Source organism: Megascapheus bottae, chromosome 6 (genome assembly GCF_031878675.1).
Source record: "Megascapheus bottae isolate mThoBot1 chromosome 6, mThoBot2.hap1, whole genome shotgun sequence".
NCBI classification, from domain to species: domain Eukaryota; kingdom Metazoa; phylum Chordata; class Mammalia; order Rodentia; family Geomyidae; genus Megascapheus; species Megascapheus bottae.
Window position 1 is genome coordinate 19,673,351 of NC_143514.1, and position 15,413 is coordinate 19,688,763.

Genomic DNA, 15,413 nt, shown 5'->3' on the forward strand with positions numbered 1-15,413 from the left:
AGGCCCTGAGCCCAAGCCCAGGTCTGGCAAAAAAAAAAACCCACAACACAACAGACGTGGATCTGTGCCTTGAAGTGATGGAGCATTAGCCTTGAGTAAAAGAGCTCAGGAACAGTGCCCAGTCTCTGAGTTCAAGCCCCTACCACTGACAAAAAAATTTCTAACTTACTTTGCCCACACCTTGAAATCCATCTCCCTGTATATCTTGCTCTACCCAGAGGTCACTGGGGCAAAATACAAAACCAAAGGCCCTGCCTCCTTTTGTCCTGTAGCAGGTTGTTTCACTGGACCTGGGACCAAGAATGGGATCCACGTCTGCTATCCTTTCTGCCCTTCCTCCTTGAAGCACTAGAATGGAGCTCATGGCTGGTGATACGTTGAACCTGTGTGTGTGTGTGTGTGGGGGGGTGATGAGTTAGATGCTGCTATGGGAGGTTTGGTGTGCTGCCTCCCATAGGGATTTCCTGATTGGCTTTATTGTACCTGGCTGCTCCTGCAGCATGTGTTATGTGCTCAGTTGGGGCTGTGTGTGTAGATGTGCACACACGTGATGTTGCCCATGAGATTCTCAGATTGCTGCCTCTCCAGCAGACCGCAAGCTCCTCTCTAGGCTGATCTCTGTGCCTTCTGTCACTCCAGCATCCCGCCAAGCTTAGGCCTGGCCCAGAGGAGACCCACAGTAAACAGCTGACTGTTGCCAAGTGCCAGGTTTTATACCCAGTGTTCACTACCAGAGTGGGCATTATGAGGGAGCATATGGGATTCTGACTGGGGGTGGAGGCAGAGCCAGTATGGTGGAGGAGCTTTGGAGAATAGTCACTGTGATGTTTGGTCTGAAGGTTTGAGGGCCCTGGTGGCTGTGGCTGGCCAGACACTGTTTGACAGCCAGGCCTGGCTGACAAGGCTGCTTTACAGGACTGGGTATTGGCACAGCTCTCAACAAGGCGCACTCGTCCATATCCAGACATGGCTTTAATTCTCCTGCTAAATGCCTTGTCACTTGGAATTGAGGCTTGTCTGCAGTTAGGTTGAGGACAGCAAGATTCATTTGTCATCGGGAATCTTTGGTGAGCCCCTCTCCATCCTGTATGATACTTCCAACCATGCTTTCCTCAACAGCTAATTTCTCCCCCGTTCCTCTCAATTAGCCCTGGATTGATGGTGATGCTGCTCACAGCGTCTCTCTCTGGAGAGCTTCCAATATCTTCTTTCTCAGAGCTGCCCAGTGTGCTATGGTAGCTGTTGCTCGGACAACAACAGATTGGATCACTGGGGGGCTGGGCCCCTGGGGACCAATGAGCAGCACCCTCACTGTCTGGGGCTGCTGTCCTGCCGGTGGAAGACATGTGGACAGGTGTCCACAGAGTGTCTGCTTGTGATTTTGACACGTGGATTCAAGGTGGCAGCATGGTGTCTGTTTCTGTGCTGAGCGTGTCAGTGGAAAGCAATGACACACACAGTCTGTTGTCCCTCCCTTAGCCTTTCAGGTCAGGGGAGTCAAGGTGAAGAACATGGTGAAGGTTCATCCTCATAGAGGAGCCCCAGGACTGGCGACAATGTACAGAAGATTTGAGATGTGGCAGGAGCTTCAGGACAATGCTGCCAGCAATTCCCTTACTTTGTCACCATGCTCTCAACCCTTGCTGACTCCTTCCTCTTTCCCCACAGGTGCCTACCTGGTGCCTTACCTGGTGCTTCTGATCATCATTGGCATCCCCCTTTTCTTTCTGGAGCTGGCTGTGGGCCAAAGGATCCGTCGTGGCAGCATCGGAGTGTGGCACTACGTGTGTCCCCGCCTGGGGGGCATCGGCTTTTCCAGCTGTATTGTGAGTCCTGGGCTTGGGAAAGGGCGGCAGGCACTAGGTGGGAGGCAGGGGGGTCAATCTCAGGTACTGGGAGGAGGGAGAGGTTCCCAGCCAGAGTCCTGGACCAGGAACCTTCACATGAGAATTGCTTTCAGTTGGGGTATCAGGGCCCCAGTCACTATATTTCCTAAATTGAACATTGTCTCAGGCACATTGAAACAGCAGTGCTATGTGAAGGTGGCGCAAAAGAGGAAAAGTTAGGGTATGATCATAAACAAGGACCTGTGAAATCCCGGCCAGGGTTCTCTGGGGACATAGGGACCATTTCAGATATGCATTTCTGCTTATTAGCCATCCGAAGCCCACAGGAGTGGTCCTTCCCTTTCCATGGGCAAAAAGTGTTCCAATTAGCAAATCAGATGCTCAGGGAATGGCAATCCTGAGGCTCCCCTTGAATTCATGCTGTACAGATGAGCCATTGGAAGTGACACACAAGCCTGAGTGTCTACTCTTGAAATTTTGGAAGATAGAACATCATTACAGATCCTGGATGGAACTCCATTAAACTTCCAGGTTCATCTACAAGGTCACAGAGGGGCCCATGCTGAGAGCTCTAAGGGAGGACACAATGTCCTTGCAAGCCCAATGGGATAAACACTGTCCTCTATTGGGCACACAGGTGCTGCAGTGGCTCGTGTTAAACAAGGGGATCTGACTCTCAGGTTAAGCAGCAAATCTCACTACAACCTGGAAGCATCTACTATGGCTGTTCATAAAACATGGGCAGAATTTTCACCAAAGCTCCTGATTCCTATTTCAAGTAAAATTCTCCCAAATGAGTTATTGGCTGTCCAAGAAGTGAAAAGCCATGTCTTTCTAAAGATGAGCTGCTAACAGTCCCAGAGTCAAAACAGTAGTCCAATGCTGGTGGTTCACACCTGTAATCCTAGCTACTCAGAAGACTAAGAGCTGAGGATTGAGGTTCAAAGCCAGCCTGGGCAGAAAAGTCTGTAAGAGTCTTATCTCCAGTGAACAAGCAATAAACCAGAGGTGGAGCTGTGGCTCAAGGGATAGAGTGCCAGCCTTGGGCAAAAATGTAAGTCAGAACTCAAGCTCAATGTTTTGAGTTCAAACTCCAATACTGGCACAAAATAAAACAAAACAGTCAGAATAGTGTCCTGAGCATAGGGAGGACATAGGAAACTAGTTATCTATAAAAAAAAAATCTCAAAGTGGGACCGGTAGTTTGGCCTAGTGGTAGAGTGTTTGCCTAGCATGCACGAACACCCGAGTTTGATTCCTTGGTATCACATACATAGAAAAACCCCGGAAGTGGTTCTGTGACTCAAGTGGTAAAGCATTAGCCTTGAGGAAAGCCCAGGGACAGTGCTCAGGCACTGAGTTCAAGGCCCAGGACTGGCAAAAAAAAATCTCAAAGTGTACTCAGGTTGGGTTCAGTGGCTCACGCCTACAATCCTAGTTACTCAGAAGGCTGAGATCTTAGGATTGCAGTTCAAAGCCACTCTGTGCACTATAGTCCGTGAGACTCTTCAATTAACCACTAGAACACTAGAAGTGGCCCTGTGGCTCAAGGGGTAAGGCGGTAGCCTTGAGCTGAAGAGCTCGGAGACAGCATCTAGGCCCAGAGTTCAAGTCCCACAACTGACCAAAAAAATGCACACAGTCCTCTAGTGCCGCTGTTGGTAAGGGTAAATGCTGGATGTACTTCCCTGGTTCTGGAAAATATCTTTAACTAGAGTTCATCATCAGGAAATGATGGGAGGGGCTTCAAGTGTTTCAGAGGAATGTTGAACTGGAATGGATTAAGTTTTTAAGAGCACATTGCTTACAGGAGAAAATGTTCATATTGCAAGAATTCCTTTGTGGATTGCTGGAATGGCAGATGAATGGAGCACTGGAGCAGGCCCTCGACTGTTTCACCTCATCCTTATCTTCGTCCCTGGGCCAGGCATCTGGATTCTTGTTGGGCTGTGCTGGGGTCCTTGGTTGGAGTGTGGGGCCCAGGTAGCATTGCCTGCAGCCTTGGTGATGCTGTGCTGGGCCTTTATCTTCAGGTCTGCCTCTTTGTTGGGCTGTATTATAATGTGATCATTGGATGGAGTATCTTCTACTTCTTCAAGTCCTTCCAGTACCCACTACCCTGGAGTGAATGCCCTGTCATCAGGAATGGGACCACAGCAGGCAAGTATGGGCCCCCTGAAAAACCCCGACTGGGGATTCCAGTCAACCCTGCCCCAGAACGGAGTCTAACAGGCCCAGATTTGGGAAGTCCTCAGCTCACTGTGTCACCTTGGACAAGTCACTTACTACCCTGATCTGTATTTTTCCTCCCCAGGGCAAATGATCCCTTTTTAATCTAGCCTATAGGGTTTTTATGAGACTGAATAAAATGAGTGTAGGTAAAATTCTAGAAAGTATGGCTTTAGTCTAGTTGTAATGGACTATCTTATGTGTTATCCTAATACTGTGAATCTGAAAATAATCGTAGTAGTTGCATACTTGTCCTGCAAAGGGCAGGGTGATCAGTCCACTTTCACAGATGGGAAAGCAGAGGTGGAAAAGCCATTTTTCTATGTTCAAATTATCATTTAACCAATTATTTGGGATGAAAGTCCAGGTCTGGATCCTAGCTGAAGACCTTCTCCCCCAGTGCCTTTTAGGCCAATCAGCCCACCTTTTCTTTACCTTCCCTGAGTGGACATGAGAGGGAGGGAGCACAGATTGCAATTTAGGCAGGTCGGTGTGCCCTGAAGCTTCCCAGGCCCCAGGATTCCTCAGGGCCTGCCAGATCACTTCATACCACCCCTCTGGTTGCCCACCTTCAGTCACTTGCACCCACACACCCACGTGGGGTGGCCTTTGCTGCGGTTTCAGTGGTGGAAGCAGAGTGTGAGAAGAGTTCAGCCACCACGTACTTCTGGTACCGAGAGGCCTTGGACATCTCCAACTCCATCTCAGAGAGTGGGGGCCTCAACTGGAAGATGACGTTGTGCCTCCTGGTGGCCTGGAGCATTGTGGGGATGGCTGTCGTCAAAGGCATCCAGTCTTCAGGCAAGGTGAGTTCAGGGAAGGCAGGAGCTGAGCATTCCAGATCATTGAATCAGGGCCTTCCTGCAGCCTTGGTCTGACATATTGACCCAGTGAAGTCTATCTGGATTCCACTTTCCCCAGTTTCCTAGCAGGTTACTCTACGCAGTTTTTGGCAGAAGCTTGCTTTGTGTACAGTTGAAGGGCTTTTTGAGCAGGGAGGGGGTATGATGCCAAGTGGTAGGCCTCAGAGTCCCCTCAAGGTAGCTATTCAGCAGTCCAGTTTCCAAGGGTGTCAACATCCTTGTACATCCTACACTTTTACCAGTAATCCACACCACTTCAAAGTGGGGCTTTGTGTGTATATGCACAGATGTGTATGTGCGTATTTGCTGGTACTAGGGTTTGAACTCAGGACCTAGTTACTGTCCCTTAACTTTTTATTCAAGGCTGAAGGATGACACTTTATTACTTAAGCCACTTCTCTACTTCCATCTTCTTGGTGATTAATTGAAGACTCTCACAGACTTTCCTGCCTGGACTGGTTTTGAACCATGATCATCAGACTTCAGCTTTCTGAACAGAGCTAGAAGTATAGGCTTGAGCCACTGGCACTTAACTTGAGGCTAATTTGTGTGTGTGTGTGTGTGTGTGTGTGTGTGTGTGTGTGTGTGGTGGGGGGTCTTGGGGCTTGAACTGTGGGCTTGGGCGCTGTCCCTGAGCTCGTCAGCTCAAGGCTACTGCCCTATCCCTGGAGCCACAGTCCCACTTCCCATTTTCCTAGAGATTAATTGGAGATAAGAGTCTCAGGGTCTTTTGTGCCAGGGCTGGCTTTGAACTGTGATCCTCAGATCTCATCCTCCTGAGTAGCTAGGATTACCTGCATGAGCCACTGTACCCAGCTTTGAGGCTATTTTTTATTTGCCATTTACCAATATTTATGGACTAACAGCAATGGAAAGGATATCAGGTATCTCACAACATCATCTATTCATTTGACTCATAAGGAAACGGAGGCCTAGGGAAGGAAAGGTACCTCATCTAACATGCCTCTGATCAGTCTCAAAGCTGAACCTAGAAGCCTGGTAGGGAGGTCTGGAAAGGGTATATCATCACCCCAGCTACTGACTTCCTCCCTCTCAAAATGCCAAAATAGTAGCTGGCACTTCATGACACTCATCATTATTGCTACATGTATGAGGACAGTTGGTCCTTAATGTTCTTAAGAGTTAGGAATTACTGCCCTTTTCAGAGATGGGATATAAAGACACTAGAGACCAGATAAATGTCCTAAGGCTAGCCACATGGCTAGTAAATCGTCAACTCTGTACATGTGCCCTCTTAGTCTTTGTATCACCCTTGCTTCCCCGAGCACTCGTTTCATTGCTGATGATGTTCCGTGGGCATGTCCTTTGTGTATGCTCATGTGCCAGGGCAGGGGAAATGTACAAGATTTACGTGTAATAGAAAAGTACATACCATTGGCAATGGCCAAGAGCTAGGTCTTCTTCTTGGGAGCTCTGTCTAGCTTTCTGGATGTCATCTGTGAAAGTTCTAAGAGCAGGAGATGTCCTTGACAGTTTCTCTCAGGTCAGGGGACTTGGGAAGATGAGGAAGGAGGATGAAGAGAGAAAACTCAGTCTTTCCTCATCTATCAGCAATCCTAGGGGTGAGGACCACTCACTTGGGCCCCAGTTCTTGAGAGGCAAACAAACCCCAGACACAGCCATGTGGATTTCAGCTTACCCAGCTCCTGTTTCTGCCTGGGCTTAGAGCCAAGATGGGTGGTGGGTTTGGCCCTGTGCCCAGGGGCTCTGGGGCTCTGCTTTGTGCCTCCTGATATCAGAGGAGGCTCCTGGGTCCCAGCTGTAAGCAGGGAGGGGGATGCTTGCTGTCAGAGGGGCTCTGCCTGACAGTGGGTCCCTGTCATTTCTGCAGGTGATGTATTTCAGCTCTCTCTTCCCCTATGTGGTGCTGGCCTGCTTCCTGGTCCGGGGTCTGTTGCTGCGAGGGGCAGTCGATGGTATCCTACACATGTTTACTCCTAAGGTAAGTGTTTGGGACTCCTGTGTGCTGAGGAACACAGCTCCACTGGCCTGGTCAGTGCAAATGAACACATATGCAAAGCACCTGCTGTGTGTTGAACTGGAAGGATTCCAGGGCTTTGCCCTTGGAATTCCCAGGAGATGCAGGACACTGATAGCACATGCATGTAATCCTAGCTACTCAGGAGGCTGAGATTTGAGGATCACAGTTCAAAGCCAGCCCAGTCAGGAAAGTCTAGGAGACTCTCATCTCCAATAAACTATTCAGAAAAAGGCAGACTCAAGTGACTCAAGTGACTCAAGTGGCAGAGCACTGGCCTTGAGCAAACAGAAGCTCAGAGACCGTGCCCTGACTTCAAGTCCCAGGACCACACACACACACACACACACACACACACACACACACACACACACAAATAAAACAAAACAAAAAAATAACCCCCCCCCCAAAAAAAACAAAGAATTTCCAAGGAGAAGGGTACTCTATCAGTTTGGGTAAAATCAGGATAATCTTTGGGTTAGGAAGTAACATCTGAAATGAGCCATGGGCTGTAGAGAGGATTTTGGTGAGATCTAAGAGGACTTTGTAACCAAGGGAAGTCATGAGCAAGAGTGTGGGAAAGCATGCCCTTGCACAGATGTGAGAGCGTGGTGGAGAATTGGTTTGGCTAGGACAAGGTAAGGACTTGAGCTTCATTCAGTTATGGGAGCTTTCCTCACATTGTGGATCTGTGATGGTGGAAACCAAAAAGATGCCTCAGAGAAGACTTTCCCACCCCACCACCAGGGAAACCTTAAACTAAGGGAGGACAGAACTCGTCCACCCACCCCCCACTTAGTCCTCTTAGCCTCCAAAGAGTGGAGCCAGATGTCAGTTCTCATTTCATTGAGATTTCTGAGATGCAGGATCCTGACGATGTAAAGCGTTTTCCTGAAGGTGGTCTGTCCTCCACCCTGCCGCCTTGTCACTCCATCAGTCTAGTCACAGCGGGCATGAGAATTTCAAATGCAGAATGACTTAAGCAGTGTGCCTTAGCAATCGCAGCTGGTCAGGCTGAGAAGTATCTCTGAATGCCAGCTGATGCAAGCTCTAGCAGAGCCTTGCTGGGACTCAGCAAGACCTGAGGCCTTAGTGTTCAATAGTGGCACCTTGCACTCATGCGCATGTACACACAGGTATTTCACACAGAATGCCATAGAGAGACAAATCCAGATCCGATAGAGTGAAATCCTCCCCTGCCCCTCAGTCCCTCCTGACTCCCAGGCTCTGCTGCATCACCCCACAGTCACCAGACAGTGCACAAACTGGCACTACACATACTGGGATTGCACTTCTAAGATCTTTACTACAGCACCACAAAGGCCTTCTTTGTGGGGGCATGCGGTGCGTCTCCCGAGGCCGAATGGGAATCCTCAAAGAGGTGATCACATATCATATTGGATGGAGAAGACAAACTACCAGCCTGGTTTCTGTAAGGTCAAAGATCAGGAGAAGAAAGCCATCTTTGTATGTTTTTATGCCTGTATTGGCGGCTTAAGCTCAGGGTTTAAACTTGAGCTGTCTTTTTTCATCCTCATGAATGGGGTTAGTGTCTTTATAAAAGAAGTCAAGGAGGCCCTTGGCTTCATCTACCACATGAAGAGTTGGGGAGAGAAAACGCCATCTTTAAAGAAGGGAATGATATACAGGATCTGTTTATAGGTATGGGATCTGCTGATTCCTTTGCCTTGACCTTTCCAGATTCCAGAACTGTGAGCAATAAAGTTTTATTGCTAACAAATTACCTAGATTAGGGGTTTTGTTTTGTTTTGGTCATAGTAGCAGGAGTAAAAAGTCAAGTGAACTAGGACTGAATGAACTAGCTGTCTTGGGGAAGGTTAGAAATGAAATTAGAGACAATTAGTTTATACAGGCACTTAAATGACATCTGTAATATTCTTTCCTTTAAAAAGTCTCATATTATTAGATATGTATTTTTTTTTTTACTGGAAAAAGGTTAGTGTGTGTGTGTGTGTTGGTACCCAGGCTTGAACTCAAGGCCTCACACTCAGCTCTTTTTGTGCTCATTACTCTGACACTCTACCGCTTGAACCACAGTTCCAGTCCAGGTTTTTTTTTTTTTTGTAAATAGAGCCTTATGGACTTCTCTCTCTGGGCTGGCTTCAAACCGTGGTCCTCAGATCTCAGCCTCCTGTGTAGCTAAAATTACAGGCGTGATCCACTGGTGGATAGCTACATCTGCTATTTTTTAAAAGCATGAAATGTACTTTTATGAAACTGTAACCACTATGTACATCACCTTTATAATTATAATAAAAATAGCACAAACTATTTGTACAAGGAGTTTCATTGTGATATACATGCATATAATGTGCTTTGGTCAAATTTACCCATTTACGTTACTTTTTATAAACTCCTCTCCTCACTCCTCACTCTTTTGTCTAGTTTATTTTGTGGGTTTCGTTATGCTATTTCCATATGTATTTTTAACGTACTTCTATCATATAACATAATATGTCCATTCCCCCCCACACTTTTTTTTTCTTTGTGCCAGTACTGGGGCTTGAACTCAGGGTCTGGCCACTGATCCTTAGCTTGTTATTCAAGGCTGGCAACATTACCACCTGAACCAAGCTCCATTTCTATCTTTTTTTTTTTTTTTGCCAGACCTTGGCTTGAGCTCAGGGGCTGAGCACTGTCCTTGGACTTTCTCAAGGCTCTACCCCTTGAGCCTCAGCACCACTTCCAGCTTTTTTCTATGTATGTGGTTCCGAGGAATCGAACCCAGGTCTTCGTGCATGCTAGGCAAGTACTCTACCACTATGCCAAACTCCTGGCCCCCATTTCTATCTTTTTGATGGTTAATTGGAGATGTTTCATATACTTTTTTTGCCTAGGCTAGTTTTGAGCTGGGATCCTCATATATCAGTCACCTGAGTACCAAAGATTGCGGGCAGAATCCACTAGTGCCTGGTTCAGAGGCATCAAGTCTTAGTATTATTGAATTGGGTGTTAGGTTTCAAGATTTGAATTTAGGAAGACATCAACATTCATACCATAGCCAACACTTTCCTGAATTTAGAATTTATCTTACTAATACATTCTCTGAAATCCATTCTACATACATGTGTTTCCATAAATACCATTTGTGCATATTCTTAAACTTACCCTAAATGATTCATATTATGGTCTTCATGTGATTTGCTTTCAGTTTTGCTTGTCCTATCTTTTGAGACTCACCTGTATTGATTATTCATTGCCGTATTATATTGCACTATAGGACTAAACTAAAATTTACTTATTCATTCTCTAGTTGATTACAATTTAAGTAGTTTCTAGTTTTCAGCGTGGCTAACAAGATTATAAGAAACATTACACAGATCTTCATGTACACGAGTTCTTCGAGGGTATTCATGTTTAATAACAAGATTTCTGTCCCCCCGGGTAGACATATCTTCAGTCAAAATGTCCTCCATCGTGGTTGTAGCCATTATGACTCCCACCAGCACACGAGAGTCTGTGTTGCTCTACGTTTGTCAGGCTTCATTTTTACCATTCAGATGGCTACGGAATGACTGATGTGGGCTCTAAACAGAAGTCATTGCATCCTTCTCAGACCTTTTCCTCCATGTTTAGGAAGCCATGGGAATCCATCTTAGCATTTGCAGTGGCCAGTATCAGACCCAGAAGATTCTAAAGGAGTCATTTCCTTCAAAAAAACCAGCACAGAAGCCAGGTGCTGGTGGCTCATGCCTATAAACTTAGTGACTCAGAAGGCTGAGATCTGAGTATCATGTTTCAAAGGCCTGGTTCAAAGTCCATGAGACTTAACTCCAATTAACTACTCAAAACTGGAAGTGGCTCTGTGGCTCAAAGTGGTAGAGCACTAGCTTTGAGTGAAAGAACTCAGGGAGAGTACCCAAAGTCCAGAGTTCAAACCCCACAACCATAACAACAACAATAACAAAAGCCAGCACAGTGTAGTCTCCAGCCTATGTGATTCCGGTCTATAGGTCTGGAATTTGAAGGTCTGGTCTTCACACCAAGTCCATTGAGCAGTTCTGTGGAACAGCTCCTGCCCTCGTCCTGAAGGCTGTATTGAGCAGGGAGAAGAAGCAGGAAGGGTCTCAGAGAACTAATTCCTCCAGCAAGGGCCCTGGAACAGTCTGTGCCTCTGTTTGCTTGAGCCAAGTGACACCCACTGGGGTGAGATTCTTGTTTTCTGTTGTTGGCATCACTTTTATTTGAAATGCTAAACATAGAGGGGTCACAGTTACATGAGTCAAAGAGTAGCTTTCCTTTTGGACAGTGTCACCTCACTTTCTCACAGGTTCCCTGTCCTGTTCTCAAATCTGCCAGGTCACTTGCAGAAAGGAAGAGCCCACTCTCAGAAACAACAGTCCAGCAATCCACTTCAGACAGAGCAGCATGCCAGAGTCCTGGCTGCTTCAAACCAGGGCCGAAAGCCACTTCAGGTTCTTCTTCTAGAATAGTGCATAGACTGCCAGGTCACTAAGAACTGCCCCTTTCTACACCTTCGCTTCTCACTTTTTGGTGGTTAGAGTTGAGTCTCGTGGCTTTTCCTGCTAGAACTGGCTTCAAGATCTAAGATCTGGCCAGGTGCAGTGGCTCACACACCTGTAATCCTAGCTATTTAGGAGGCTGAGACCTGAGGATCAAGGTTCAAAGCCAGCCTGGACGCTAAAGTCCATGAGACTCTTATCTCCAATTGATCACTAGAAAACCAGAAGTGGTGCTGTGGCTCAAGGGGTAGGGTGGTAGCCTTGAGCTGAAGGGATCAGGGACAGCGCCCAGGCCCAGAATCCGAATCCCACAACCCCCCCACATGGGCACCTGCCCCAAGGATAGTTTTGATCAGGGCATCTCAGAACTCCTGTAGGAGAAGTGGAGGTCTCCACTCACTATAAAGCTTTCCAACATCAAGCTGGGCACCAGTGGCTCACACCTGTAATCCTAGTGGCTCAGGAGGCTGAGATCTGAGAATTAAGGCAGAGCAGGGAGATCTGAGAGATTCTTACCTCCAACTAACTGGCCAAAAGGAATGGTTCCAATGGTGCCAGGAGCAAGTAATCTGAATCTCAGATGATATAGGGAGGGTGGAGACCTGCTGAGGGGGACATCCAGGTAAGCAATGACTAGAAGTGAGCCTAGGTGGTGACGGAGGTAATGAAAGGTGGTTGGGTTGAAAATCTACTCAGGAAACAGGCAATAGGGTTTGCTGTTAGTTGGATGTGAGATATGGAAGGAGGAGTGGAATCAAAGGTGACTCCAAGGTCTCTGACCTGAGTAACTGGCTGGGGTTGATATTTAGAGAGATGAGGGAGGATGATGATGGGGACAGGACACCAGGAGGATTGCTTTGGGTACAGCAGATTTTAAACATCAGGTGGGAGGAGGTACTAGCAGGTACTGGACAGGAGTTTGGAGTACAGATCAGAGAGGCCAGGGCAATGGAATTACAGGCTGTAGATTGCTTTATCATCACCTGGAGGATGGGCACTGTCAGGAAACAGGAATTGGGTGGGGGGAGAACTGGTGGAAGAGGAGGAAGGGAAGAGAGTGGACTCTATTGAGAGAGACAGATTGGAGAAAATCCTTTGAAGAATGGCCAGGTGATGAAGACTAAAAAAATGAAGGATCATTGGACAGCAAGGTATCTCTGGAGATCTTAACGAAGCTGTTTTGGTAGAGTACTGGGGACAAAAATTTAATAGTAATGGGTTTCAAGGGAAACACGAGGTGAGGAATCAGAGACAATAAGGAGAAACAGAAAGTGGAAGTGAGGTGGTAAGTGGAGAGGACTGTGAGGTTGAGGGTCTTTATCAGAATTTTGTGTGCGAGTCCAGCACACACTGGTTTAAAATGGTTCAGTAGCCTTGGAAAACAGCCTGATGCTTTTCAGAAGCTTAAACTGAGTTAGCCTATGATGCAATAACTCTGCTTCCAGGCCTATAGCCAAGAGAACTGAAAACATATGTGGACACAAACATTCATTTGAATATGAAAAGTCATGACAGAATAGCTCAGTGGCCCCAAAGCAGAAGCAACCAAATGTCTATCCACGGATGAATGGATAAATCAAAGGCAGTATGTCCATAAAATGGAATATTATCCAGCCCTAAGTAGGAATAAAGTACTGATGCATGCTTCAATATGAAAAGCCCTTGAGAGCATTAAGCAAGTGAAAGAAGTCAGATCCTAAAACCCACACTGGGTAAAATTACAACTGTATGAAATGCACAAAACAGGCAAATCCTTAGAGACAGAGAATAGATGAGTGTTTGCTTAGGGCTAGACTTGAGAGAGTGTTGAAGAGACCTGGGGCATGAATGTTAATGGGCTTCCTTTTGAAGTGAAGAGGTTCTAAATTTATTTTGATAACTGGTACCTCTATATGCTATATTAAGAATTATTAAACTGGTGGCTCTTGCCTGTAATCCTAGTTACTCAGGAGGCTGAGATCTGGGAATCAGTTTGAAGTCAGACTAGACAAGAAACTCCATGAGACACTCTAATCATTAAAAGGATAGAAGTACAGCTATGACTCAAGTGGTATCATGATAATTTTGAGCAAGAAAGCTTAGGGACAGTGATCAGGCCCTGAGATCAAGTTCTAGGACTGGAACAAAAGAAACGAAAGGAAAGGAAAGGAAGAAAAAGAAAGTAAGAAGGAAGGGAGGAAGGAAGGAAGGAAGTCATTTTTCTAGGTGCTAGTAGCTTACACCAGTAATCCTAGCTACTCAGGAAGTTGAGATTTAAGGGTCAGGATTCAAAGCCAGCTTAGGCCAAAAAAAAGCTTGTTAGATTTTTACCTCCAGTTAACCAGGAAAAAGCTGGAAATGGAGGTGTGGCTCAAGTGGCAAAGTACTAGCCTTAAGCAAAGTGAGGGTTCACTGGCCTTGAGTTCAAGCCCCAGTATCTCTCTCTCTCACACACACACACACACACACACACACACACACACACACACACACACACTCATTGATTGTGTATGTTTAAAAATCCCCAAATGGGGAGACAGCAACAGGAAGAGACTGAGAGCTCATGTGGAGTGGTTGGTCTTAGCTAAAAGCAGGAGCCTGCACTTCAGCAGGAAGGCAGCCCTCTATGTGATGCTGGCCAGTAAGGGGCAATCAGGAGGGGTCTAATGACCAGAGGCCTCTCCTTATTTTTTCCTCCTTCTCAGCAGTGAAGGAAGTGAGAAGTTTTGTTTGTCTATTTGTGCCAGTACTGGAGCTTGAACTCAGGGCTTGCACACTGTCCCTTTGCTTTTTCTGCTCAAAGTCGGTATTCTATTCTGAAGCCACACTTTCACTGGCACCTGGATCAGTGAGGTGGATAGTGTTTTGATGCATACATTAATTAACTCACTCAAACCACTTAATGACCATAACACAGGCAGGTGTTTGCATTATGCCATTTCACAGGGTGAGTGAGCAAGCTGTGCAACAAGGCTGAGAGTGGTAGAAGCAAATAGGGCAGACTGCTAGGAGCTCAGGGCATACTGAGAAAGTATTACAGCTGAGGACAAGCCATGGACAGTTCTCATGTAGACAGTACAGTGAAAGGAATATGCATGAACATGTGTTTGTGTGTGTATATGGTAATATATAGATGTTGTATTCTCGTCAACGCCTCTGGAGGCTTACACAGGATGCCAGAGTATGGCTAAATCTGGAGAAGGGAAGTGAGTATCTGGGCTCCATAGGTAAAGCGAAGGAATTGACAGACCACTGGTTCTGTTAACTCTGGTCCCAGCAAGTTCCAGAGGCCAAAGAATAGAGCTTGGTGGTAGAATGTGTGTGTGTGTGTGTGTGTGTGTGTGTGTGTGTGTGTGTGTGTTGGTACTGGGCCTTGAACTCTGAGCCCGGGCACTGTCTCTTAGCTATCTCACTGAAAGGCTGGTGCTCTATCACTTGAGGCACACTACCACTTCTGCCTTTTTGGTGGTTAATTGGAGGTAAGAGTCTCATGGATCCTTCCCTGGGATCCTTTGAATTGTGATCTTCAAATCTGAGCCTTCTGGGTAGCTAGGGTTACAAGGTGTGAGCCACTGGCACCCAGATGGTAGAACTTCTTGACTCCCACCACTGGGGCCATGACTTCTTGGCAAGAGGAAGAGGACAGGCTGAACTTGGGACCAGAAGAACCCAGGCGATCTGGTTCAGAGCCCAGCTCCTGGTGCAGCAGCTGTTTCCACAGCTGTGAGGTGGGGGTGGAGGAATGCACTCTGTACAGGTAGTCAGGGGAGCTTGCAGGACTGCTGTGGACACACAGAACCATTGGATGTCCTCGTTTGTTGTGAAGGTGACATTGTTCTTGGGTAGCACAAATGCGGCACTCCGGTGCCATCTGGTGTCTCATAGCCTGTCTGGCTCTGTGCTGGCAGGTGCCGGAGCAAACGTGTGTGTGCTATTGTCACGTCGGCTCTGCTGGGGCTCAGCAACTGCTTGTGGATTGAGAAGCATCTTCATGTCCATGAGTCACAGGCTG

General features: G+C 46.9%; 1 protein-coding gene across 3 annotated transcripts in view; it reads left to right on the top strand.

The window, feature by feature from the left end:
* The window catches only part of Slc6a17 (solute carrier family 6 member 17), a 47,869-nt gene that overhangs the window by 21,471 nt on the left and 10,985 nt on the right, over positions 1-15,413 (top strand). For all 3 annotated transcript variants that reach the window (XM_090334384.1, XM_090334386.1, XM_090334385.1), the window contains exons 3-6: positions 1,669-1,826; positions 3,881-4,007; positions 4,701-4,882; positions 6,792-6,902. In XM_090334384.1, coding sequence (XP_090190510.1) covers positions 1,669-1,826; positions 3,881-4,007; positions 4,701-4,882; positions 6,792-6,902 — 578 coding nt within the window. The remainder of the gene's footprint in view (positions 1-1,668; positions 1,827-3,880; positions 4,008-4,700; positions 4,883-6,791; positions 6,903-15,413) is intronic.